General features: G+C 52.8%; 1 protein-coding gene across 1 annotated transcript in view; it reads right to left on the reverse strand.

The window, feature by feature from the left end:
- Positions 1–236: 236 nt before the first annotated feature.
- Positions 237–407, reverse strand: part of EMH_0075730 (uncharacterized protein) — a gene marked incomplete at both ends in the record, with an annotated part of 1,349 nt that continues 1,178 nt past the window's right edge. The window contains one exon of the mRNA XM_013499649.1: positions 237–371. Within this exon, the coding sequence (XP_013355103.1) occupies positions 237–371 (135 nt within the window). The remainder of the gene's footprint in view (positions 372–407) is intronic.

Here is a 407-nt window from a genome sequence, read left to right on the forward strand (position 1 = left end):
AAGATGAATCAATGATATACATCTGTGTTCTTGCATGTTGTCTCTTTAAGGGTTTAGGGTTTAGGGTTTAGGGTTTAGGGTTTATAAACTCTCTCTCTCTCTTTCTCCTTTCTCCCCCCAATCCTAAAGACAAAGCAGAAACCGCACCTCTGCGCTTCCTGCTGCAGCACCAGCTGCTGCTGCTGCTGCTGCTGCTGCTTCTGCTGCTGCTGCTGCTGCAGCAGCAGCAGAGGTTATTAAGCTCCTAAAGCATTTGAGTGCTGTGTGCGGAATCCACTCCCATTGGCTATATTGCTGCCTTGCTGCTGCAACACTTGCTGCTGCTGTTGCTGCTGCTGCTGCTGCTGCAGCAGCAACGACGCCTGCCTCTGCTGCAGCCCATCCCCCCCCCACCCTCACCACCACCA

Source organism: Eimeria mitis, genomic scaffold (assembly GCF_000499745.2).
Source record: "Eimeria mitis Houghton genomic scaffold, Emh_scaff4512, whole genome shotgun sequence".
Lineage (NCBI taxonomy): Eukaryota > Apicomplexa > Conoidasida > Eucoccidiorida > Eimeriidae > Eimeria > Eimeria mitis.